This window comes from Brassica rapa, chromosome A02, assembly GCF_000309985.2.
Source record: "Brassica rapa cultivar Chiifu-401-42 chromosome A02, CAAS_Brap_v3.01, whole genome shotgun sequence".
Taxonomy (NCBI): Eukaryota; Viridiplantae; Streptophyta; class Magnoliopsida; order Brassicales; family Brassicaceae; genus Brassica; species Brassica rapa.
Window position 1 is genome coordinate 21,068,417 of NC_024796.2, and position 23,268 is coordinate 21,091,684.

At 31.8% G+C, this 23,268-nt stretch overlaps 1 protein-coding gene and 1 long non-coding RNA gene across 3 annotated transcripts; one reads left to right on the forward strand and one right to left on the reverse strand.

The window, feature by feature from the left end:
• Positions 1-166: 166 nt before the first annotated feature.
• LOC117131863 lies at positions 167-9,831 on the forward strand. The gene is made up of 2 exons (XR_004455264.1): positions 167-3,324; positions 3,425-9,831. It is a non-coding gene; the product is annotated as an uncharacterized LOC117131863 (long non-coding RNA).
• A 2,608-nt stretch (positions 9,832-12,439) lies between these two features.
• Positions 12,440-17,520, reverse strand: LOC103848845 (probable indole-3-pyruvate monooxygenase YUCCA5). Of its 2 annotated transcripts, XM_018655961.2 has the most exons (3): positions 16,043-17,520; positions 15,568-15,939; positions 12,440-15,477 (listed from the first exon to the last, which is right to left on the reverse strand). In XM_018655961.2, the coding sequence occupies exons 1-3, from the start codon at positions 16,727-16,729 to the stop codon at positions 15,337-15,339; spliced, it is 1,200 nt and encodes a 399-aa protein (XP_018511477.1). In that variant the 5' UTR covers positions 16,730-17,520; the 3' UTR covers positions 12,440-15,336. The 2 variants fall into 2 exon arrangements, with proteins under 2 accessions (XP_018511477.1, XP_033140610.1); XM_033284719.1 differs by having other exon boundaries at positions 12,440-15,939.
• Positions 17,521-23,268: the final 5,748 nt, after the last annotated feature.

A 23,268-nucleotide genomic window follows, 5' to 3' on the forward strand; every position in this document is an offset into this window, starting at 1 on the left:
TTGGCTATAAGAATAATCCATCTACTTATTAATATCATCGTAACTATGATTGTTAACCAAATTTTCTCTCGTTAAAAATCATGTGTCTAACACAAATATGATATCAGCGCGGACTGAAATAGTTTATTGGATAATTTATTGTATTTGTAATAAGGGATTTGTTGTATAATTTTTTTTGAAATGAATATTCATATATCCGTTCGGATTCAATTAATTTATTCGAATTTCGGACTTTTAGGGTTAGAAATTTAAATCGTATTCAGATATTTATAAATTTTGGTTTGGATTTGGTTCGAATCATTGCGGGGTTGGTTCGGATTTGAGTTCGGATACCCATTTTAATTATGTATTTTTAAACAAAAATCCAAATATAATTGATATTAAAACAAAATAATATAAAACATAAAAATTTGAATAATGTAAGACTAGATATTTAAATTTACATAAAAATTAATTCAATTTAAATATTTGGATGGAGAACAAATAAATATTTTCAGTATTTTGAACATTTTTTTGTTGTTATTTTAGATATTTACATGTGATATATGTTGATAATTTTTAGATATTTTCATTTTTTGAATATCTAATAGATATAAAATTTAAAATAATTAATATATTTAAATATATAATTATGATTTAGATATTTTTGGTGTATCTAAAATATTTTAGTTTGGATCAAATTTGGATCTGGTTATTTGGATATTAATCTTTTAGATCCATCTGAATACTTTGCAAAAACTGAAGCAAAGGTTGATTCCCATCTAAACAAACAATCAAGGATGATCAACGAAAGGGATGATCTCTAGCTCCAACCAGAATTATGAAATCCAGTTACCTAGAATTCATGGTTGAGATTATAGGAGAAAGGGAAGACAAAAACTATATCCGAACTTGTCGGATACTTTATTATGCAAAATATTTATTCAATCTAGAATAAAAAAAACATAAGAACTTGAAGAAAAAATCTGATTCTAGATTGAAAACACTACAAAGCCTAGATAACTATATAGTCCGCAAGCGAAAGCAAAAAAACTCGATCTATTGACCGAAGAAAGTATATTTAATTAAAAAAAAAGAGCCATAAATCTCTTTCCATTCTGAAAGATATGAAAGAGTTATAAAAAAAGGAAGAATAGAGAATTATCTTTCTCTAAAAGATATGTAAAACAATTCATAATAAATTTTAAATTTTGAAACGACATTTACTATAAAACTGAATATTTATTGTCATCGAACTAAGGTTGAATATTTTTGTTTGAGTTTTGAGAATTTTATGGATAATATAGTATGTACACGGTTGGCTACTGTTTAGAGAATGTTGTTCGAGTGTTACTTTTCTTGAATTTTAGTCTTCTATACTAAGGATCTAAGAGTTTGAATGGAGAGCAGGATAAAAGATGGATTGCACGCCAAAGTGGATGCTTCACCTGTGAGTCTCCATTCAAGAAAATACAACCAAAACATCGGATACATTATTTAAAAATGGTTGATCCACTAGTGATCCAGATTAATGAAGAAATATGAAGTAAAACAATGGACTGCCTATTACAGTAGAATCACTCCATATTTGGAGTATAACAAGCAGTTCACTCTTTTTTTTAGGTTTTTGGTTATTATTACAATATCAAAGTTGGTTAATTTTACATAATTATTAATTTTAAAATAGACTTGTTATCCATATTTTGGTCACTATTTAAACTGATAAAGTACAATAGATTTAAAATATATTTGTATATATTGGTTCATCACAAACAATTTTTTATACTTTTAAATTTATTTACATAGTGAACCAAAATATATTTATAAATTATATGTTTTATAGATTTAAATATATTTATGATTTTAGCTCACATTTTAAAATAATTATATATTTAGTTAAATTTATTTTATTATATTTTAATACAAAATTATTATATTTATATATGAAATATTCTAAAAATAATTAAATTTTTAAGAAAATTAGATCGTTCGAATTAGTTATGACAATATATTTTATTTTATTTTAATATTAAATAAATTCAAACAAATATTTTAAAATAATTAAATCTAATTATAAAGGAAATCATAATTAAATTATTTTAGAAGTAATTTTGAATTGATCTTACACGCTCTTTATCAAAATATAATACTTTTAAAATATCCAAAATCAGATAAATATTTAATGAAACTCAAAATAATAACATATATGTTTAAAAAAAATTCTATTATAGTTTGAATAAATATTTAATTTCTCATTTATAAGATATTTTTAAAATAACATTATTAATTATGAAAATAAATAGTATTATAATTTTTTCAAATAGATTAAATTAAATTTGTACAGTATTTTGGACCACTTTTTATCCACTTTCACCATTCAAACATATGTTTTGAACCGCTAGATCCACTTGATCCACACTTGAACCGCTCGATCCGCTTGATCCACTCTTGTTCCGCTCAATCCGCTTGATACGCTAGATCCGCAACGCTTGATCCGCTTTCTCCATTCGGAACCTAAATGTGACCAAGAGAATATGTAGAAATAGTAAATTTCTTAACAGTTCTTACTATTTACATCATTTACAAGAAATATTTGTTCTTTATGATTCCTTAACATTCCTTAAAATTTAGAAAATAATAGACTATAATTATTCCTCATAAAATTAAGAAAAACAATATTTTACTTTCGTTTTATTCCTCTTTATTCCTTTTTTTCATATTCCTTATATTCCTTTATGATCACCGGTTAGTGGCTAAGTTTAAGAAAAAGTTAAATTTACATTTGTGAAAGGACAGAACTTATGTTCACCTTCTAGGGTGAACCTTTAAATTCACTTCACCTTTTAACACCATTCAAATTTACACATAAATTATTAATTAAAAAACATTAAATTAAATAAAAAAATAGCTACAAAAAAAAAACACTAATTTTAACGACGCTAACGCTTCCAGCGAAACCCTAAATCTTAAATTTTAAACCCTATACCCTAAATTCTAAAATCAAATCCAAACCCCTAAACCCAAACCCTATACCCTAAACCTTAATCTTAAACCCTAAACCCAAACTATATACCCTAACCCTAGACCCTAAACACAAATTATATACCTTAAACCCAAAAAATAGACTATAAACGTAAACTATATACCCTAAACCCAAGTTTTAGATCATAAACCTAAAGCGTAAACCTTAACCCAAACCCTATAGCATCTAAGTTTGGGGTTTGGGTTTAGGGTTTACCGTTTAGGTTTTAGGTCTAGAATTTGGGTTTAGGGTATAGGTTTTGGGTTTAGGATTTACGGTTTGGGTTTAGGATTTATCGTTTGGACTTATGGTTAAAGTTTTGGGTTTAGGGTATAGAATTTGGGTTTAAGGTTTATGGTTTGGGTTTAGGATCTAGGACTTGGGTTTAGGGTATATAGTTTAGGTTTATAGTCTAGTTTTTAGGTTTAGGGTATATAATTTAGGTTTATGGTATAGGTTTTGGATTTAGGGGTTTGGATTTGGGTTTAGAGGTTTGGATTTGGGTTTAGAATTTAGAGTATAATGTTTAGAATTTAAGATTTAGGGTTTAGAGTTTAGGTGGAAACATTAACGTCGTTAAAATTGCGTTTTTATTTTTTGTAGCTATTTTTTATTTAATTTAGTATTTTTTAATTAATAATTTATGTGAAAATTTGATTAGTTTTAAAAAGTGGGATGAATTTAAAGATTCACCCCTATGGGATGAACCTAAGTTCTGTCCTTTGTGAAATATGTAAGGAACTTCCTCATCGTAAAATACCAAAGACGTGGCGAGAATGTAATCTTAATGTGAACAAATTTCGATCGTGCAATAAAACTGAAACTAATTTACAAAAAAAAACTGAAACTCGAGTTATAAGAAAATAAAAATAATTACTTTAGATACCCCGTTATATTATAGTGGGGGAGTGTAATTATGACTGATGTGCACGTGGAGGCGTGGCTGGGAATTGCCATCATATGTATGGAACCACAAATCAAATGTTTGTAAGGTTTTACCCGTGACGACAAGTCAGAACACTCTTCACCACCTTCTCCTTTCAGCTTTTTGTCTCTTCTTTATTTCTCTTTTTATAGTAAGAACAAATATTTTTAACGCATTCACTCTCTAAAGTTCAACCTTTTTGGAAGCATAATGCCACTATGTACATTTTTGTAGGCTATATATTTTTGGGTCAATGTGTAGGCTATATTTGATTAGTTATATTTATAAAAACATTACTCGATAACGTAAAACATTGTCTTGTTTATCATTATAGGAGGAACCCGAGTAAAGACCCCACAAGTTTACTCGTGGATTTTAAGTAATAACGGAAGTTCTTAATTTGGATTTATTTGAAGAATAAACACTGTCTTGGTATTGGCCTTGAAGAAAGATAAATGGAAATTTATTAATAAGAAAAATGTCACATTCCGAACCAAAAAGAAAAAGAGAGTATAAGTTATTTAATGTGGATAAACCATGAAGAATGTTTGCAGCCGAAGGTTACTCACCCAACTAAAGCTCTTTAGCCTTTTGGGCACGCGGGTTCACATTCAAGTTTCAACTCATAGGTGATAGGTGTACAAACACATTTTTTGTCACCTAAAAATACTTAAATATATGGTGTTCTCCCCCATTCACTACTTAGTTGTGTCTCTCTGCTCCAAGAAGATCTCCATTCACCAATGCGCTCCCCTTATCCAATCCGTAAGAAAATAAGCTTCACAAATAAGACTTTCATACGCGTGACGAATGGTACTCATAACCACTGTCATTAATGGTATCACAAACTTCTGTATAAGTGCCTTCATATTTGCAAAAGCCTTCACTGACGAGATTGACTCCTTGTGTGGAAAGTTCTTATGGAAAGAAAATTGTGAAGCTCAGTCCTTAGAAAAAGTAGCACGGAGTTCATGCTGCAAAAGCAAAAAATGAAAGAGGGTTAGGTCTGAGAAACCTTTGAAACTGGAACAAAGTGTGTGCAATGAAGTTAAACCCTAACTCAACGAATATGTTAAAATCCGACAATAATTAATAAAGCCCAAAACGCGCATAAATAAATTTCTATAGTAGACGTGCAGAAGACGTAAGATGTGCTGCATTAGCGGGTCAACACCTTTTTCAGGGTCTTCCACACGAAGACCCCATGAGTCACACTGAAGAACTTTAGGATCTAGTCTCGAGTATCGTTGGTCATGAAGTCTCTGAAGGATACATACTCTGCAAAAAATTTCTCCACTCTCTCTCAAGGGATGCGTCTAACTGGCTCAAGCAACTGTAACCAAGATCTCTCATTACCTGGGATGACATAAAAAAGGCCTTCCTCAACAACTTTCTCAAAGACGCTGCAGCACCTCATGAGAGCAAGTTGGAATCTATCTGTGCTAGTAAAAATTCTAGAGGGCCAGTAGAAGATGTCTGGTTATTTCAAAACAGCCAAGTCTGGAGGAAAGAGCAGAAAGCGGAAGAAGAAACATAAGAGAAAAAAGAAGAATGATGACTTCTTGACAGTGGTTCCTCAGACTTGTTCAGATGAGTACCTTGAGTACTGAGTGTGCAACAGAGGAGGTTTGAAACCTTTTACCTGGATTCGAGTGCTTGTTACTCTAGAGCTAAGAGAGAATGGAGAAGCTTCTGCAAGAATCTTCATTGACTTCATGAACAAACTACTGAAGCAAGTTCCCATTCTCATCTCGACAAAACTTGATATCCAAAAGTCAAGCTAATGACTAAAAACAAGCACTTGATGGGAGGCAACCCATTGGTAAGCTTTAATTTTAGTGTAAATTTCATTTTTACTAATTTTCATATTTTTAGTACCATTCTTTGAGGTTATTGACTGCATGGTATATTAAATGGAAACACCAAAACTGATCACCTGCCAATAACATCCACGCTTGTTGAGAAAATCATAAGGAACCAAAGCTGACTTCCAACCTTAATCCATTTAATAGTTTGTCTTGGGGCTTGGTATACATGATGTGCTAAAATTACCATAGAGAAACTCTCTCAAATAAGAGATCAGTTGCAGTATTTAGGAATCCAATCCACAGAGACTCGTTATTTCACACAATAGACTTGAGTTTCAGATTTAGCTAGGCAAAATATAATATAAAACAATAAATAAGAAAGCAGTAAAAAAAAGATAGTTTGTAAGCAGATGGGATAAGGGGCTAGACTTAGGGTTTCATTAGGTTAAATCTATAGATGTTAAGGAGTTGATCCTAGAACTCAAAAGCAATAATAAGATATCTAACTCTCACTGTGAGTCTACATGTTTAAATTTGTATTCATACTTATGGGTATTTAATACGGAACGAGTCGATTGATACACCTATAGAGTGTCGATAAATACGTCTTTTAAACCGGCTTTATCGTTCAGATCGATAAGTTCACTAGGTTAACTCAAAGATTGAAGCGATGGGGTAGGCAAATTTCCTATGACTTCATTATTCAACTACACTTTGCAAAGAAAAAAAATGAAAGAAAAGAAAGAAAAAAAAGAAAAAGAAAAGATTCAGAGAAGAAAAAAAAAGGGAAAAGAAATCAGAATAAGACTACATGTTTACTCCAAAGCCTGTTAGGGTAAGAGCTCATGTGTTCATTGATTGATACTTCCAAGATAAAGACTACACATTCTTTTGCAGAAATGAGGTCAGTAAAGGGGTATACCAAGTGGCGTCAGTTAAGCTGTGGGATGGATGGTATGGCTGCGAAGCCAAGGTTTAATACATGGAAGTTCCTCTAGAGTTGACACTGATCTAATGTGGTTTGCAACATTGCAGAGGTGAAGGTAGTAGTTTAAAAAAATTGCGAGTTCCTTCGTTTTAAAACCTCTTTGACATGACTAATCTATTTTTGCTTGATGACAAACAAAAAGATAAGTCGGGAGAAGTTGATATACCATGAATTTTACCACTTTTATACCATGGTATAAGTCATTTTTAGTGTCTATTATATGTGTTTAGATTGTGTTTAAAGTTTTTTCAGGTTTAGGTCAAGTTTGGGCTATTTTGGAGATTCTAGAGCTTTTTGAGGTGCAAAGCTGTCCAGATGCGTCAGAAATTTAGCTATGGTTTGAAGTCTTATCGCATTGAGATTGAGCCCATATATAGACACATGATATATTTTTTAGTTAGCTTTCCAATACTACCAGTTTTAGGTCAATAAGGATCATGGATCAAAAGTTATGTCCGCTTTACTGAAGAATGGTCCGTCTGACTCGCGAGAGAAAACTATCGAGAATCAACTACTGTTGATCGACGACACCTTGGTGTCGATAAAAAATCCTCCAAATCAGCAAATCGTCGTATTTTAAAGAATTTTTAAGAATTACCACTTTACCCCAAAGTTTTCCTTATTTACAGAAGACCCCTATCCAACTTTAAACCCTATATATATGTTTTCTAAGCCAATATTGACAGCTACATTTTCTTTTATTCTTAGTTTTAGGGTTGGAGATAAGAGAAGAACTCCTTTAGGATTCTTTTGGAACTCCTTTGGTTTTAACATTGATTTATTTATCTATTATCTATTCAGACTATGTTTTGTGTTTCTTAGATTAGGATTGCTAGGGTGTTTTTAGATCTATACACCAGGGTAGCTTGTAATACTAGGATTTAGAGTAGTTAGAATAGCAGGAGAGTGTGACTTATTATCTGAACTTAAAATCATAAGACAATTGAGAGGTACGAGAGTGCAATCGATTAACGAAACCTGAACCCTAAGTGGATTAGAGACCTAGGCGCATTCGAAAGATGGTCTAGGATTTAGTTGAACATTATTAACTGATCGTTAATGCTTGTCTACAGAGGTGTCAATCGACATTATCTGTAGTATCGAACGACACTCTTCTTTGTTCGCATGCGAGTGCTGGAACATAAGATTTAGATATCTGATTAGACTTGCAGCGAGAGATAGTTATTCTAAGGAATAAAATTAACACGGTTATTTATTTTATGTTTTCTGTTTTTTTTTTTTAAATAAACTTATGTATGTTTTGGTAATGATATTTAATATTTTATTATTTCCATGATAAATATTTTACTATTAAGAATATTTTCAATTTATTATTTTAAAAGCAAAAACTAAAACTAAAAACTAAAAACCAACATCTAAAATTACCATTCGTGCTTTTCAAAAAACTAAAATCTAGTGCAAAGTCAAAAACCAAAAAAAAAAAATATAAAATCCAAAACCCAAAAACTAAAAACTAGAAACCAAAATCCAGAATCTAGAAACCAAACAAACGATTAATCTCCCACATCAAGAGTTTAACTCAGAAATGAATAATATATAAAGGGTTACGGTGAATTCACTTAATCACCAATTGGTTTTAAGTTAGAATCCCATGATAAGTCTGAATTTAACATGGTATTAGAGCTGGCCTACACTTTGGCTCATTTATCCGGCTAGGACAGTGGTCCGATCATCCCACTAATCGATGGTCCAGGAAATGCTCAAGTCCACCGAGATAGCAAAAAAATAGCATTATCTCGGAGGGGGTATAATGGATTATCTCGAGATTAATGGTTATATGCACCATTATCTCGGCGGATGGTGTTGGAGATTAAGATCCTATATCGGAAAGACAAAATGGACTTAAATAATATATAAGGGACTTAAGCCAATCCATTTACCATCAACTTGTTTGAAGTTAGAAGCCCATTGTAAGCCCAATTTAACATAGAAAAGCTTCAAATAGATCTTAAGAGAATTTTCAACTCCTCTTTATATTTACCTTTATAATAGTATTTAGAGGCAAAATTCACTCCAACACAACTTTATTTGATCCACTAAATTAGAAATTGCTATTTTTTCTTCTATAATAGAAAAATAGCAATTCTATATTTTTATTTGTAGTTAAATATTATTAGTTTACATGAATACATTGGAATAAACTTCATCTTTATTATAGTGTACATCTATCTCTAGACATTATTAGATAAGTGGTTTGTCATGTGTCATCACCACATATAACAATGATGACATGGCTTGAAGCTAATTGTGAAATAAATATTCACATTTAATATGACTTATATTTTGGCAAGTTTTATAAAATATGGTAATAACTCAAAGATCATCATTTATATAACAACACATAATATAATAGTAGAAATATAAATATAATAGTTTTAAAATTTTTTAAAATTATTATTTAATTTTACTTATCATAATTATATATCTTTTGATGCTAAAAAAATTCTTCAAATTTTATGCAGTTTTTCTTTAAATTATAATTTCTGATCCCAATACCATTAGTTTCTTTTTATTATTTACAAATTTTATTTAGTTTTACGTTTTGATAATTATATATAACAAAATTTTCTCTTGATTTTATGGAATTTTATTAAATATAAATAAACCAAAAGAAATAGATAAAAAATATTCCAAAACTATTATTTTAAATATATACATATATATATTATTAAATAAAAATTTAAATAAAAATTATTTATACTAATTTTTAAATATAATTAAATTAAAAAAATAATGTAAGCGAATAATAAAAGCTAAAGCTACTAAAATTTTATTTTTAAATATACTTTAAATTTTAAAAACTTTTATTTCTACACTAGAAAAACACGTAGTTTTAGAGATAAAAATAAAAAAAAATATATTGGAGATGATGTAAAAGATATAGAAGCTTCCTATAGAATTTTGGAGTTTCATGTAGTGGTTGATAGCTAAAACTGAAAATCGCAATCAGATGAATCTAATTAAGAAGCACGTTAAAACTTTTCAATAGATAAAAGCATTGTTTTCTGTAGATTATGTACGTTTTTGTATTTGTATATACATCATTGTAAACTTTATCCTTATCTAAAAGTAAGTAATAAAAAAAAAACAGAAGCTTAATCTCGATATTATTCTGATGAGATGAAACCACGAATTTGGTCAAAGTATAGTTTATTCAAGCAAACTATTAAACTAACAAAACCGTATATGTAAATCAGAAGTAAGGGAAACACTTCATCTGTAATACCCATGCATAAACAGCTGTACTATCACATTCGACGCTGATGTCCACACCGGACGAGTTTCTTCAACTGATACAGAAACTTACGAGCAGTTGATATGTGGCGACGTATGTCTGCATTGGATTTGGCCTTCTTCAAACTGTAGCTCTTCAGATAGATGCAACGACGTCGTCTATAATCGTCTTCCTGACTCAATAGAAAGTCTGCACTCAGTTTTTCTGAAGTTACTTCTTCATCATGTATTGGCTTCTTTGGGTTTCCTTCTTGATCCCAAACTTTTCCATAGATCCAGTTCTCCTTTTCCATCATCGATAATATAGCAGATTTCTCTTCTATCTAGCTCTCTATGTAAATTCATTAGTTGTAGAGTATTAGGGTATATATACAGCCTTGTTTTTTTTCCTTTTTTTTTAAATGTTAAATATACTGGATTAATTAGAGAATTTTATTTACAAAAAATATATATCCATTAACAAAAAAAAGGAAAAATAACTCATTAACATAAACTCTCTGTGACGACCCGGTTTCCTTAACAGGTTTGGTTTGTTCCCTAATTAATTTTTTTTTAATTAAACCAAAGCCATATATTTTGTTATTAGAGCATCATTATCGTGGTCCTAAGCCGCGTCCGTAGCTAATTAATCATCAAAACTAAATCGAAACTAAATTAAATGGAAGCAAACGTTTGTTATTGTTAACTATGCATGTGTATTTAAAAGAAAACAAAACCCTAGCTCCTTTTTACTCTTCGTAGAGAGGAGCCGTCATTGTTATAAGCGAAACCACAAATCCAATGTTCATGAAACACCTAACCTATTTGACTCACAATGTAATCTGACTATAACGACGGATCTACACTCTGAGATATTCCGGGAAAGTAACAGAAGAGAAAAGAAAAGAAAGTTTCAACAGTATTTTTTCGATAATCTGATTTCTACCAACGAGCAGCTATATAACGTGATTCTTCTTTCTCTCTGACGTGGCTACTGTCGACGTGGCATACCCTCTCCTTTAACTGTATCAAATCTCCCTGGCTGAGAGAACTTTGTCCCCAAGGTTCTAATGCAGGAAATTTATGCTGCGAGCCTTTGCGTTTCCATTGATATCTCACCGTGAATCCTCACTGTACCTTGATCACAGCTTTCGGATAGATTCCCAGCTTAATGTTCAGAAGGCTGTTTCCTGGCATGATGGTAACAGGAAAACAGTGTTGGAACCTGATGTAGTTGCTTCTGCTTCTGCAGCAAGTCGTGGTTGTTTTCACCTTCAGTAAAGACCAAGTTTCTTGATATCCACATGCATAAAAATTCTGAGAAACCCCCAAAACAGTGAATCCACATCACTCAATATTATCTCAGGTGGTCTTTTCACATGAAACACTTTGGAGATGATGAATCAGTGACACGACTCTCAACTTGACCAGTGTTTGTCCTGGACATTGTGATCTTCTCACTTGAAAATTGGAACTCCAAACATGACAACCCCTCTTTAACCTCTGAATCTTGTTTTGGTTTCTCAGCTTCTTCCCAGCTAGAGGACCAATTCACATATTGCAATTCACGCCTCAAATGAACAAAGATGGAACCATCTGAATGTGAACTCACCCTGTGAAGTCGTTGTGCTAAATGCAGAACTGGACCGTGTCCTCTGACTAACTTGTGAATATAGTCACAACTTTCACACTTGTTCTGTCCATCCCATTGATATATCTATAAACCATTACAACACCACACTTTGTAAGACAAACAACGCCTCCTGGATTAAAAGGTAAGTTTGTAGTATCACCAATACATCTCAGAATCTTGTAAAACCCGTCCCCTCCAAATCTGTGATGTTACAGCCCCAGTCCCAATCCTTTTTAGTATAGGATGGATGGATTGATTGTTTGTACTTTGTAATGAACTATCTATCTTATTAAAACTCAAGTACAAATTAGGTTTGTTTGGAAACATGGATTGCAGTTGTAAAAAAGATGTTTTGTTTGGAAACATAGATTGTAGTTTTAAAAAATAGGTTTGTTTGGAAACATGGATAACAGTATATTAAGAGGAAAAAAAAAGTAATTGGCTCATATTTTTAAGAAAATTTGGAAGTCAATTATATTATGAGAAACTATCTATCTGGTACCTAATCGGGTTCGGTTCAGGTCTATTTGAGTTTAGGGTTTCTGGAGTTAAAGATTTCAGCCTCATTCTAATATTTTTAAATTTCAATTTGGGTTCGCTTCGGATTATTTCGGGTTCGGTTCGAGTTCGGATAACCCATTTAAATTACTTTTAAAATTTTAAAATTCATTATATATTTATATACTTTAAATTTTTCAAAAACTATAAACAAAATAATATAATAAATATAAATTTGAATAACATATGTCAGAATACCTAAACTTAACATATAAATTACTTTAGTTCAAATATTTGGATAGAGAATCAATAATTATTTTAAGTATTTTTGGTGTTTTAAGTACACTTTTACTATTTTATATATTTACTTTTGATTATTTGTATATATTTTCAAGTATTTAAACCAGCTTAAAAGTATCATATATATTTTAGATGTTTTATATATATTAAATCTAAAAATAATTAATATATATGTATATAAATATATTTCAGATATATTCGGGTGCCCGGAATACTTCGGTTCAGATCGGATTCGGTTTCGGTTATCTAAAAACCAAAATTTTGAATAATTTAGATATTTAATCAATTTTGGTTTGGATTTGGTACTACTTTTTGGATCGAGATCGGTTCGGTTCTTCAGTTCGGGACTTCGGGTAGTTTGCCTAACTCTTATATTATTATTTATTTGGCTAAAAAAACATAACCTTAACCCTAACCCTTATATTATTGACATGAAAGATAAATAAAAACATATTTTTAAAAAAATATACTCGTGCACCTGCACTGGTCAAAATCTAGTTGTCCTTATTGTTGAAATGAAATTCACAGATGGCAAAAAAAAAACTCTTACACAGAGGAATGATTCATAGCGTAGAGAATTTTATAAAGAAGTTCATAACAGTGATTAAAAAGCATAAATAGTTGTTAGTGGACTCAAAGTTTGGCCTCAAAATCTCCTAAATTTTATTTCCTAAAAACATATTTTAAATTTTTTTGTAAATAATATATACATATATTTAGAAGCACCATAGAACAGTGGTTAAAGTATAAAGGTTTCCATATTCAAGTTTGGAGTTCGAGTTTCATACAATGCAATTTTTTACAGATTATAGAATGCAGAGCTTATTGAAGGTTCCAGAATGTTGCATGTAGTGTTGTTCGTTGTGGTCCTCTACTACAGAGAGAACCTATTCATCGAAAATGTCATACATGCAGAACCGTCCTGTCGATCTAAGTGTTTTGCGTAGAGCTTCATCCTAAAATCATTATGCGAGATGCTCATCAATATGACATATTGTAGGTAGTTGATTATCATATGTAATATAATTAGAGATTATATGATGCTGTATTGTGGTTTACCCATTGTGTAAAAAAAAAGAAACGTGATATATGTATATTGGAGTATAAGTGGTCATTTTCAAATTATTTTCCAATAAAAACAATTCAATGAAAAATGAACTTCAATGTTAAACATGATTAAAAAAAGGAAAAAAAAGGACCAACTTTTTTTGTCGTTTGAGTAACCCATTATTTGTTTTATCAACAATAAAAACATATATTAATACATTATCTATCTATACTATTATCTGTGATGTGATTTTTTGCATTTGATGACATCCTTAATGAATTTTTATATATAATTAAAAGGAAATTTATATTAATAATATTAGATTTTTTAAAAATAAGAAAATTCTTACATCTTATGTTGTTATCTTGAAATAATATTTTCTATTATAAAGTTAAAAAAAAAGATAGAAAACAATTTACAATTAAATATTAATCAAGAAATTTTTTTGTATAAAGATATTTTCTTAAATTATTAATATAGAGTGTTCTTAAAATTTCAACACAATAATAAAACATATTTTAGTTAAAGTTTTGTTATATATACGTAAATAATTTGATGTTTGATTTAAAAATTTTGAAAATAGAAAGAATAACTTATCCTGCTTGTTTTTGAATTAATAAAACACAAACTCATAAGTATTCATAAGAAGATAATGTCCACATGTATGGTCAAAATATTTAGTTTTATTATCTTCTATATTTTTAAAAACACGCCTGACCAACCAAATTCTGCCATATATCACTTAGATTTAAAAAAATTTAAAAATCAATTAAAACAAGATAATGATTAAAACAAAACATATCAACGATGTTTTATTTCTTTTGTTCCCATATCTTTAAAATTTGACTGACAAATCATAAACGACACCAGAACTACCATCGTTTAACAATAGAATAGGAAATGATTATACTCTTTCTTATTCAATCTCGATACTTTAACTCAAAATTAGTGTCGTATGAATGTCCCGAGTAGGCTTGGGCATTTCGGGTATCGGTTCGGTTCGGGTATTTCGGGTTTCGGGTAATTCACCACTTTAAAGTTCTACGGTCATTACTTTGATATTCAGTGAGATAATTTGGTTTATGTAAGGTGATTGGAACTTTGAGTGTTGAAAAGATGCAAAATTGCCGCCATGAAAAAGTTGATCCTATTCTAAGAAAAAAAATAAATGGACGTACGTTTGAAGTTTTAGTGATGCTGTATGTGAGCTTGTCATTTATGTCATATACTATATTTTAAAGGTGGTATAGAATTACACTAAGTAATAAATTACACATGTTCTCAAACTAAAGAGTTTGATAACTTTCATAACATAATTATTTTCAATGCATTTTCAAAACAAATCTAATTTTATGTATGCGGTTAATAAACGAAAATATGTGTTATTGGTTTGTGTATGTATATTCATCTCCCTCTAATAATCAAGTTGTGTAATTTTAGTGATACAGAACTGAATTTGGTCTTGCGTAATCAAAAATATTCCCATGCGTAGCATTGAATTAATACTGGTATTTCATAAACCATTACAAACAACACGTAAAATAAAAAAATCATAAAAATAAAATAATTAAAGAGAAACACCACATCATCCAAGTTAATACAAATTCCCAGACAGCCATCAAAAACAACACCGTTGGGTCTTGAGGACAGGGCTCTCTTTTACACACTGTTTATTCCCTATCTTTTTATCTGTATACTTTCTTCTTCTTTTCTTTACAAAAAAATGAATTAATAAATAAACACTGTTTTAACTTTTTGTCCCGAACCGTTTTAAAATAATATAATAAATGTATGAAATAACTCTAACTTGACCTCTAAGCAACTGAGATGCATCTGCGGTGACCCACTCGTGTTCTCATTTTCCGTCGTTTGGTCTCTTCTCTCCACACGTTACCAATGTCTTAAGCGATGCTAATAGCGTCTGCTGATGCTCCGGCCAATCCTTTCCTCGTGAATCCAGCCGCGTAAAGTCCCGATTTACCTTTCCATGCGTTTGGAAACGGCGATTTAGGAAACCCGTTCTTGGAAAATAGGTCATTTTCCTGAAGGACAAAAAGAATAGATTCAGTTGACTTGTTATGCAATAAACTACCGAAACTATTAGATTGAAGTTGTTTTGTTTTGTTTCTCACCTGAAGCCAAGAAGGAACGTTACTGCGGTATCCCGTGGCTAGAACAACAGCGTCAAGATCTAATATCTGACCATCAACGAGCTCCACGTGGCTACGAGAGAACCTTTTGATTCCAGGGACGATATCTACCTGGCCGGATTTTATTTTCTCCATAGCTCCGATATCAAGCACTGGAGTCTTCCCTGTGAGGACCTTGAGCTCCATTGGACCCATTTTGGGCCTCTTTAGCCCATTCTTTGTCAAGTTTCCCAAAACCAGCCATGCGAGGATCAACAGAATCTTGTCCACTAGCCATAGAGGTAGCCACTTCATCAGTATCATTGAGATTTCGAAAGTCGATTTGCCTAGAATCTCCCTAGGTAAGACATGAACCTGATCAAAATTAAATACCAAATTAGCTTAAGGGTAAATCTTTATTGACTATAAAAATTTGTAAACTAAGTTTAAAGTTGGAACTTTGATTTGTATAACTTACCGAGCTACGAACAACCATGGAGGGGTTAGCACCGTGATTTGCGAGATCAAGAGAAACTTCCATGCCGGAGTTTCCACATCCGACGACAAGAACACTTTTTCCTCTGTATTTCTCCCCAGATTTATACTCACAAGAGTGTATCACCTCTCCGTTGAACTCCGTCGTCAGCCCATCTATCTCGGGAACAACTCTCTCCGCGTTTTCTCCCGTCGCCACCACTAGCCACCGGCAGATATATTCCATCTCTGACCCGGAAACGGCCGAGGAAGGAGAAGACTTCACCGTCTTAATACGCCAGAGACCACTGGTCTTTTCGTAACGGGCGGACTGAACACACTCGTTGAATTGAGGGCTAATGTCGAATCGGGTAGCGTAGGACTCAAGGTAATCGATGAACTGCCGTTTTGTCGGATAATCGGGGTAGTTTTCTGGGAAGGGCATTTTGGGTAATTGACAAACTTTCTTGGGTAAATGAAGTTTGAGTCTGTCGTAGGTTCTTTTCTGCCACAGTGAAGCTATGCATTCTTCTCTCTCCAATACCACAAAGGGAACACCTTCCTCGCGGAGACAAGCAGCTGTGGCTAGCCCCGATGGGCCCGCTCCAACGATAACTGGACCGTTAACCCAAATGCACCGTTGTCTGTCAGAGAAATCTTCACTTCCCATGAGCCTAAACATGTTCTCCATTCTAGGGTTGAGTTTGATGGAACCGATAGTATATGTAGTGAAAACCGAATAAGGTTTAGGTAGGTTTCAAGGTGTTTTGATCGAATTCAAAAGGATTGGTAGTGAAGCTGAGTAAGTTATATGTTTGTTGATTAAGAATGAGATGTGTTTGGAATGTGTTGTGGAGATAGAGGTGGTGTGAGTGAGTTTATATAAAGGACGAGTTAGGAGGAAGCTGCATGTGACTTGCGCCTTCTAAGGTTAAATTTTAACAATTAAATGAATACAAAAGTTCTTCATTAAGTGTTGCTAACTAAAATGTAATAGTTTATTTTGATTTCCCATTTAATCATATGCCTTTGCTAAAAAATAGTTTACGATATTTAAGCTTTTCCTTATGGAATTATTCGATTCTTTCCTTCAAAGTTGCTGATGGGACTTTGATTAGAGTATCTCAATCTATAATCATATATTTGCTCCATTTATTAGCATAACTTAATTAGTTGGTGATGATTAAAATAGTATTGCTTTATGGTATATATATATTGAGATATTACTTATACTGATTAAATGGCTTTGAATATTACAAAGAGATATAGTTTAAAATTTAATGATGTGAAAGCGTAATCAACTAGGCGCAATGGACCAGTGATAATAATATAGATCATCCAAATTCTTTCGATCTTATGGTCCTACCCCATGAGCTTGTAGATGGCTTTGGAGAATAAAACTGAAATATGAAAATTACTTGTGAAATAGATATCTAGAAATTAATGTATGTATATATAAGTGCAAAATGATCGAAGTAGCTAGGTTAGGTTCGGTTCAAATATAAAGTGTGTGGGAGTATTTTATGAGGTAGCTAGGTGTATTTAGCTCAATTGATATTATTTGTGATCAGTGTTTCAAAAACTGTTTGGATGGTCTCCAGATGATTAATTGTTAAGTTATATATATAATATATATATTCGGTGCTGATTAATGATTATCTATCATATATAATATTGCGGGAAAAGTCGATTCGAACTTTAGGAAACAACGGAACTTGCATAAGATGAATAGAAAGAGCATTGTAATACCGGTGATTTCTAGAGTATTTTAATGGGAAATCAGAAAAGGATTTAATTAGTGTATAATATATACAACATAAGCGATATTAGGCTAACCTGTCATTTTAGGCTAATTTGATGCAAATACAGTAACCGATTAGTTTATATAACAATTTTATCGAAGTAATGTTTTATTTGTAGAGTTTACTTTGTCCGAGTAATACATTATACATCGGGGTGGATCCTCAGAGGATCAGACGATGCAATTGGTGGGATTTACGTGTTCAGGTCCATCAAGAATTGATTTGGTGTGAGAGTGATTGCGTCGGTTTATCATGCTTTGAACAGATAAAAACTAATGTGCACCATTTTATCAAGCCTGTCGTCGCCACTGTAGTGAATTTTCATCTATACTTAGTCGATGATTGGCACGTACTAATTAAATAGCCATGCATAACTATTTGTCTTTACATATTAAACGATAATCTTAGAAACGTAAAAGGGTTTTGTTATTTTGTTTTTGATCGTGTCTAATAATTTTTTTGTATGTTAATCCACTTTTTAAAATATTATACAGCATGGAAGTTTAAATATCGTAATAACGTTAACACAAATTATTTAATTATATTTTCTAAATTACAGTTGATAATTATCTTATGGTTTAATTACTTTTCATTATTATATTCATGCATAGCTTATAATTAACTGCTATTTTTCTGTATTAGATAATACACATACAAAATAATTTGGTTTATTAAACAATGTTTTTTAAAAAAAAAACCCTAAACTAGTAACTCTCCAAGATCAATTATTTATTTTGGATAAAGATAACTGCTTTTACATCAAATTATGCTGATGCATGCTCTTCAAGACTTGCTGAGATTTTACAGTCTTCGAAGCTGGTTCAGTAGTCTTAACTTTTAACTAACCAAGTGGTTTTGGCTAGTGGTAATAGAAAGATACATGATAGTTCCACCTTTGGTTTGGTTTTCTTTGACCACTGGAGCGTTTTAAGTTATAATAAAATACGGATCCTGCGGATCTCGTAGTGAATAGTCATTTGGCTTATAAAATTTTGGGATCACACTACACACTATGGTAATCAGAAAAAAAAAACCTTAACTTTTAACCACATTCTTTTCTCTCCAATAATATTAGCCTCTAGTCATTAATGCTTTCCATCTATGTCCGATCGAATTAATTTTTTTCTTTTTGTCAACGATCGGATTAAAAATGTGTATTCTATATGTTTATTAGTCCGGGTTATCTTAGGGATTTTACAGAACTTCGAATATAGGAAAAACAACTTGATAAAATAAGCGTGGCGAACGCGTGATGACAAAGTATTGCACGCAAATGAGATGGTGAGCCCAGTGGGGGCACAATTGTGACCCAATTCTCAAGCCTTCCGCCGACTACCTAATAAACCACATCAAATCAATTTGCAATATTGCAACTTTGTTATACCTTATTTAGTAGGATTATTTTTGTCCTTTATGGTATTACTCGCTTTCTATTGCTTTCTGTGAATCTTCCATTACACGGTTTTCAAAATGTTGAACTAGAAATGGAAAAGTTGGAAATGTTCTTCCCATCTAACTAATTTATTGAGCCTAGTAGATGTACGATGGGCGCGTTATGAATTATTCCATCTACATTTTAGTTCATTATAATACGTATTACTACTTATAGTGGTATATATGAGAAAGTTCAAAGTATATCTTATATATTATTTGAGAAACCTTACAATGAGATAGTCATATGTTATCACTAAAATGATTCCTAAAATTCTTAGAGAAATAGGTTTTTTTATTCAAATTTTTGTGATTTTTAAAAGTTTCACACTCAAATTTTTGTGATCCATGGCTTAAAACTTTTGTTTCTGCAAGATACAAATGATTACAAAATTATATAAGTATGAAGTATCATTTAATAAATACTAAAATTTAATATATATATATATATATATATATATATATATATATTAGGAAGTATCATTTAATAAATATTAAGATTTAAAGATATATATATGTATATTAAATTAAACTATATACTATATAAAAAATACATAAATATTTTAATCTCGAAATTTGCTTTGAACATTTTTTTTGATAAAAACTTTGAATAAATATTGACAACTTAAAATTTAAAACCTATTGCATTGAATTTATTTTTTTAAATTATAAATTACTAAAACTATTAGTCCTACAATGAAAATGTTGTAATTAACAATTCAATGTTTTTGCTATAAAAAAATCATATGAGTAGAAAACATCATTTAATAGATATTAATATTAAAAGTATACTCTATATATATATATATATATATATCTTAATATCATTTAAATTTAATTATATATTATATAAAATAAAAGATGTGATTGTTTGGATTAATAAAATTTATTTATGTGTTCGTACCAATTTAATTATATACACAATAGTTACTGATTTTTTGATTATTTAAGATAAGATATTATTTCAGAATACGTAAAAAAAATACAATATACAATATATAAAATATAATATATAATGTTTGTCTGGCGCCTTTTATTTATTACTCACTCTGTTTCATAATAAGTGTCATTCTAGCTTTTTTTTCTTGTTACACAAAAAGTGTCACTTTACAATTCCAATGGAAATTATACTTACTTTCAGCTGGAAATTAATTGCAAACTGCATTGGTTTTATAAATAATTTTATTTATCTCAAATACTATTGGCCAGAAAGATGTAATTAATAAAGACTTACATATATTTCCGCTACTTTCTTAGTCTGTGTGAAAAGTGTCAAAGTGACACTTATTCACAAACGGAGGGAGTATTTTGGAATACTACGTGGAAAATTTCACGTGATTCGATACTCTTATATGTTTCAACTTATCCTATCTATATGCTGAAACACTCATCAATATTTCATCTAGAGGAGCCAATCAAAGAATGTGAAATTTCTTATATAACCAAATGGGGTAGTCTAGTAGTAATATTTTGAGTTTGGTGTGTACCCATATCAATCCTATCTTCGATTCTAACTAAATTATCATTGGTTCATCAGTAGAAACTTGGATTTATGCCCAAGTGGTTAACATGATGGATTGTAACAGACGACGGTCTACCTTTTTGTAGTCAATTCACTCTGCAACAGTAAATGTGTTTTTTCAGAAACCAACCAGATCAATCGATAGAATATATAAAAAAAAATATTCTTATGTATATGATGCGCCCTAAGGAATAAACACTCGACCGGTAAAAAAATATATGGACTCGATCCGTGAGGAAGGAGAACTGATGGAATGAACGGTGACACAAAGGGTTGCGGATGGCCCAATGATACTACCAGAGTGCTTGATTGTCGCTTGATATGACTCACAGGTCCGACAAGGAAGCAAAACTCGATCTGTTGCCGGATGTGACGCACCGGTCCAACAAGAAAGAGGCGTTTAACTTGGAGCTAACTACACCAAGAAAACTAAAAATGTTCTAAGCAAAGAACAAATAGTATAAACTCAAAAGAAGAATAAAAAATTGATTGTATTACTTCATGAAAGGGATTACATATTTATAGTACTTGTGGTCAAAGAAAGACATAAAGAAATGCGGAAAAATATATAGGAAATAACAAAGATTGACTAGAAAATAATAAAGATAGTCAAAGACTCCATTTTCCATGCGATCTAGCATTAAAGATAGTCAAAGACTCCATTTCCCATGCGATCTGGTCAAGATGACCCTTTGCCTACTGTCAAGGTTCATCCGAACCAATCTGGTCCATGGCGGTAAGGAGCAGTACGTGGGTTGTACTATCTGAGGCACATCATTCTCTTTCTCTTCAAAAGGATTTGTCCACAAATCTGACTCTCCTGGATCAAAAAGAAACATGGGTGAAATAGAGATCAAGTTCACATTACCACCTTTATGCAACCATTGTAGTTGTGCGAGCAACTTTAGCTTGATCATTCCACGCCCATCTCTTACTTTGTAAATTATGTGATGGTTTCTTTGAGTTCCATTTCCAACATCATACTCTTTGGGATGAAATAACCATACCTCCAAATACTGTAGGTCATCCTGGACATTTTTGCTGCAACCAACATCCAAAAACTTATACTGAAATTTCGTTCTGATATATGGCTTCAATTCTTCAAACAACAGAGCCTTTGCTTTGTCAGCTGGATTCCAGAAAGCTGATTCTCCAAAGACAAAATTCACAGCTTCAGTTATCTTTGATTGCACTTGTGAGTTAAGAACCGAACTCAAAACCCTTCCCTCTTCCATGTTTGATTTACCTAGAGATGCCCAAAGCTTCTTCTCCCCATATTCTAGTTCCTTCAGTGTCTCAAAATAAAGGATGTATGGATCAGGTCGTGAATAATGAGAATACCTTTTGAAAATATCATCGAAATGGGTTAAAGTTGAAATCTGAATCAGTTCTTCTTTTGCAGCTTCTTTAGCAGCTTCTTTAGTCTCCTTAGGATCTGATTGCTCAATTGTTTCTTGCTGTGCCTCCTCATCAAAGATTAGACCAAGATCATAGCTCAATGGTCTCCTACTGACAAGAAGTGAATCTTGCGTCGGACTATCGAATTGCTTTTCCTCCTCAACAAAGTTTAGACCAAGATCATAGCTCAATGGTCTCCTAGTGACAAGAAGTGAACCTTGAGCCTGGTTTTCCGGTTCTACAAACCAGTCTTCCGCTGCTAGCCTCCTTGATTCTGGTTTTTCATGGCTAGGCACAGATTGCTTTTGTTGTGTCTCAAACTGATCAATTCTTTTGTGGATCGGAGCAAACTTAGCCTCGATCATCTGCTTAAATTCACTTATGAATTCTTGAACAGTGATATTGTATCATTCTGCCTCTTGAATGACATGTTGTTGAAAAGATGAAGGATAGATCGATAGATGAGAAGATGAATAGATAGTACCGGTTGAGTGGCTTTGATACCACTTGATGCGCCCTAAGGAACGAACACTCGACCGGTAAAGAAAGATATGGACTCGATCCGTGAGGAAGGAGAACTCATGGAATGAATGGTGACACAAAAGGTTGCGGATGGCCCAATGATACTACCAGGGTGCTTCATTGTTGCCTGATATGACTCACATGTCCGACAAGGAAGCAAAACTCGATCTGTTGCCGGATGTGATGCACCGGTCCAACAAGAAAGAGGCGATTAACTTGGAGTTAACCACACCAAGAAAACTAAAAATGTTCTAAGCAAAGAACAAAGAGTATAAACTCAAAAGAAGAAGGAACATCGATTGTATTACTTCATGAAAGGGATTACATATTTATAGTTCTTGTGGTCAAAGAAAGACATAAAGAAATGCGGAAAAACATATCTAGGAAATAACAAAGATTGACTAGAAAATTATAAAGATAGTCAAAGACTCCATTTTCCATGCGATCTGATATTAAAGATAGTCAAAGACTCCATTTTCCATGCGATTTGGTCAAGATGACCCTTTGCCTAATGTCCAGGTTCATCCGAACCAATCTAGTCCATGGCGGTAAGGA